Below are 4,644 nucleotides of genomic sequence, written 5' to 3' on the forward strand. Positions count from 1 at the left end.
ATCCACCCACCTCGGCCTCCCAAAGTGCTGAGATTACAGGCGTGAGCCACTGCGTCCGGCCTCCATAGTTTCTTCTCTCTTTAATTCCAGGAAAGACAGCAGTTAGGTGAGTAATGGAAATTATCAGACGAAAATAATCTTCTTGTCATCTAATCTAGATTCCTTTCTGGGACCCAATTTTAGCTATTATAAAAACCAGAATAAAACCCATCTGCCATCACTTCAGAAAGTGCCAGGGAAAAAGCCTAAGGAAGGCTTTTATTATTTATTTATTTATTTATTTATTTTTCTTTTTTGAGACAAAGTCTCACTCTGTCACCCAGGCTGGAGTGCAATGACTCAGTCATGGCTCACTGTAACCTCAACCCTCTGAGTTCAAGTGATCCTCCCTCCTCAGCCTCTTGAGTAGCTGGGACTACAGGTGCGCACCACCACACCCAGCTAATTTCTGATTTTTTGTAGAGACAGGCTCTCTCCATGTTGCCAGGGCTGGTCTCGAACTCCTGGGATCAAGTGAGCCTCCCATCTCAGCCTCCCAAAGGCCTGGGATTACAGGCATGAGCCACTGCACCCGGCCCTAAGGAAGAGTTTTAAACAATAAACTAGCAAGAGGCCCAGTGAGGTGGCTCACACCTGTAATCAATCCCAGCATTTTGGAAGGCCAAGTTGGGAGGCTTGCTCCAGCCCAGGAGTTCAAAGTTGCAGTGAGCTGTGATTGTACCACTGCACTCCAGCTTAGGTGATACAGCAAGACCATGACTCTGAAAGAAAGAAAGAAAGAAAACAAAAAAGATAATAAATTAGTAAGATATATAGTCATGATAAAGCTGTTCAAAATTATGTTTGCAAGCTAAGTTTACATAGGAAAGAAACATTTGTTGCCTGATAGAAAGAAGTCCCTTAATTTTTAAAAAAGAGATTTTAAAAGAAATTTTATTCATCAAAATGTGGCTGCTACAAGAACTATGATATCGTACCATTCGGTATACGGTCCTGTTTACCATAAGTATGTGTCCTCTTACTAGCTTAAAACTTGATGGCATGACTTTGAAAGTGCAAAAATGGTAAAACAAAAACAAAACCAGGGCAAATGCTCAGCTGTCTTTTCTTTCAGAGAAACTCCGAGGCATGAAGGAACCCCTCAGGTAACAAGTTTGTCCCCCTCATCTGTAAATTCTGCAGTGAGGCAACCAACCCATTTCTCCTTTGCTTTCAAGTAGGCTCTGCTGATCCCCTCTCCTCTGTCACTGCCCATGGCTCAGACTGACTCGATCCTTTCTCAGTGGCCACAGCCAATGAAACTGGGTGCCTGGGCCACCCAGAAGAGTGCGGTAGGAAGCTGGTCAGCTCTGGCCACCTTTAGGGTCTGTGCACATCCCCCAGGCCTGTCCAATGAGGCCAATAGCTATGGCAGCCTTTTTTGGTTTTTTTCTCTCCTGGATTCTTTCTCTTTTAGTCTCCAAAGATCTGTAGGCAATGGTGTTGGATTCCAGTTCCCTATCTCTAGGCACGTTGTCTTCAAACCAAAGGCCTTGTGTAGAAGATTTCTATTTTCCACTTTCTATTAAGACAGCAAGGCGGGGCTGGGTGCCGTGGCTCACACCTGTAATCCCAGCACTTTGGGAGGCTGAGGCAGGCAGATCACCTGAGGTCAGGAGTCTGAGACCAGCCTGACTTACATGGTGAAACCCCATCTCTACTAAAAATACAAAAAATTAGCCGGGCTTGATGGCACATGCCTGTAATCCCAGCTACTCAGGAGGCTGGAGCAGGAGAATCACTTGAACCCGGGAGGCAGAGGTTTCAGTGAGCTGAGAACGTGCCATTACACTCCAGCCCGGGTGACAAAAGCAAAACTCCATTCCCCGCAACACCTCTGGCATAAAAAATAAAAATTAAAATTAAAATAAATAAATAAATAAATAAAAACAAGGTAGCAGTGAGGGAGTCAAAACACAACTCAAATTGCATAGTTGTTTGTGCCTTTGTTCGAGTGATGTGGTGACATTTATTTTTCTAGTAAGATTGTCAGTTCCAGAAGGTTCAGAACTCCTATCATTTGACTGTTGTGTCACCTGTGCAGGTGCTCACATATAAGTGCCTCTTGAGTGAACTCGTTTTCTACTCTGTGACAAATCACAAATTCTAACATGTTGGTTCTAATAGTGAACGGGATACAAGTAATCTCTGAAAACCTAGGTTGGCATACCCTACTGCCCAGTGGCCTAGAGGGATTTGGTATAATGCTAGCAAGAAATGGTGATATTTCATTACAATTATAGAAGAAAACATTCTGAACTCAGATCTTGGAAAGAACGGACACTAATATGCCCAACGAATATAATTTTCACAGTATTTCCAGGTGTGGATGTCTGTATTAGAAATGATTGTCACTTTTGCTGAGTGTGGTGGTGTGTGTCTGTAGTCCTAGCTACTTGGGAGGCTGAGGCAGGAGGACTGCTTGAGCCCATTAGTTCTAGGATGTAGTGCACAATGATAGTGCCTGTGAACAGCCACTGTACTCCATCCTGGGCAACATAGTGAGACCCCATCTCTAAAAAAAGAAAAGAAATGAAATGACTGTCACTTTTGACAAGCTTTTAAATTTTCAACTAATTTTCTTCTTAAAATATTTAGGTTTAGAGAACACTTGCTTTCAGAGTGAAGTCCTTCAGTTCCATTAACACATAAATTTCATTAATGCCATGAAACCTTCCTTATAAAGGTCTGAATTCTTTATAAATACAACAGACTACATTGGATCTGTCCAAAAGTCAAATGTGTTGAATTGAACTGAGTCTCAAACTTATCTTAACCACGTTATAGGTGAAAATCTTCTAAATGATTATGCTTGTTATACTACTGTAACTTTCTAGTTACCCTATAATTTTACGTTCTTTTTTTCTTCTTCTTCTTTTTTTCTTTTTGAGATAGAGTTTCACTCTTGTTGCCCAGGCTGAGTGCAATGGCACAGTCTCGGCTCACTGCAACCTCCGCCTCCCGGGTTCAAGCGATTCTCCTGCCTCAGCCTCCCGAGTAGCTGGGACTGCAGGTGCCCGCCACCATACCTGGCTAATTTTTGTATTTTTAGTAGGGAAGGGGTTTCACCATGTTGGCCAGGCTGGTCTCGAACTCCTGACCGCAGGTGATCCGCCCGCCTCGGCCTCCCAAAGTGCTGGGATTACAGGCATGAGCCACCGCGCCCAGCCCCTAATTTTACTTTCTTTAAATGACATGAGATTACAATAAATAGTGACAAGTGGCAGACATCATCCAAAGAAACAGTGAAGACCATGAATATTTTGTCAGACTCTATGCAATGGGTTGGAAAACACATAAACCCAGGGAGGATGAATTTCCTTACCCTCAAACAGATCCAATTCCTCCCCGTAGGTCGAAGACAACATCTCCAAAGGTAAAAGTGAGAAACCCGACCGCGACTTGATTGATGAGTAGGCAGCCTGCTAGTAGGGGACTCCTTCGCTCATTTACTTACGAGCTGGGCATTGTACTCGGCCCTGGAGATGCAGAGGTAAGCAAAGCACACCCATTGCCTCCCTCACAAAGTTTCTAGGAAGTTAGATTTTCACGGAGAAGACAAAACAATGAACAAGCACACACATACCTAAGCCAGATCATTTCAGGTGCTGCGCAGGCCCACAGAGATAACACAACAGGGTAATGTGACAGGGGTGAGTTCGAGAGGCTGGAAAGGCCTTTCCAAGGAGAGAATAGGACGAAGTTCGTTCCCTTTCAAACTGTCTTCGTCATTCCGCCTGCTGACTCTATTTCGGTTGGCTTGGACGAGGACTGGTGGCTGATTAATGTTCAATGACCCACGGGGGCAGCCCAGGCCGACAGTTCCTCAGGACCCTGCAGGTCAACGTTTCGCAACTTCCCAGGCCTCTCCCTGCTCCAGAACAAGCCTGACTCCGCTCCCAGTTTTTCCGGTAATCTCCTCCTCACCGCTCCGCTGCTGCATTTTACTCACGCCCTCCAGGGAGCGGTCCTCGGCGTCCAGCTCTCAGGATGTGGAGAGCTGCAAATAGCACCGACAGCTGCAGCTGGAGGTAGCCGCCCGGGAAGCCAGCCAGCTGCTGCCACCACAGGGGCCAGGGCCGGCCGCGGGCCTCCGCACGCCCTTGTGAGCAGCTCAGCGGAACCCTCGACGAGGCGGGCCGACTCGCCAGTGCAAATCACGGCTTTTATTTCCTTCTGGGTGCACACGTGGGGAGGGAGGGCGGGTGGGGAAGGAGAGTGTGCGCCCTTCAGTGTTTACCACTTCTCTTCAAAACTGCCTGGGAAGTAGGTCGGCACCAATAATCACCTCATTTGCACAAACAGGGACACTGAGGTGAAGGAAGTGACTGCACCGCCTGAACACAGCGGAGTCACAGGGAAGCAGGAATCCATCCAGCCTCCGTGCTCCTGGAGCCTGGCCTTTTCCCTCTGGTTTTCTCAGTCCTTTTACGGTATCTCCGGACCATTTTTTCCCTCCTGTGCTCTCTGCTAGGTACACAAGACTCACCTCCTCTGGCCACACTCCTCAACGCGAAAAGATGAGGATTACTTCCAGACCCCCACTGGAAACTGGTCTTTAAAGAAGGAAGCCTAGGCCAGGTGTGGTGGCTCACGCCTGTAATC

General features: G+C 46.6%; 1 protein-coding gene across 1 annotated transcript in view; it reads left to right on the forward strand.

Moving 5' to 3' along the window:
* The window catches only part of HMGB1 (high mobility group box 1), a 20,594-nt gene extending 16,285 nt beyond the window's left edge, over window positions 1-4,309 (forward strand). Inside the window, exons 6-7 of the mRNA XM_011946941.1 lie at window positions 3,394-3,415; window positions 3,849-4,309. Coding sequence (XP_011802331.1) covers window positions 3,394-3,415; window positions 3,849-4,309 — 483 coding nt within the window. The remainder of the gene's footprint in view (window positions 1-3,393; window positions 3,416-3,848) is intronic.
* Window positions 4,310-4,644: the final 335 nt, after the last annotated feature.

Source organism: Colobus angolensis, unplaced genomic scaffold (assembly GCF_000951035.1).
Source record: "Colobus angolensis palliatus isolate OR3802 unplaced genomic scaffold, Cang.pa_1.0 Scaffold255, whole genome shotgun sequence".
Taxonomy (NCBI): domain Eukaryota; kingdom Metazoa; phylum Chordata; class Mammalia; order Primates; family Cercopithecidae; genus Colobus; species Colobus angolensis.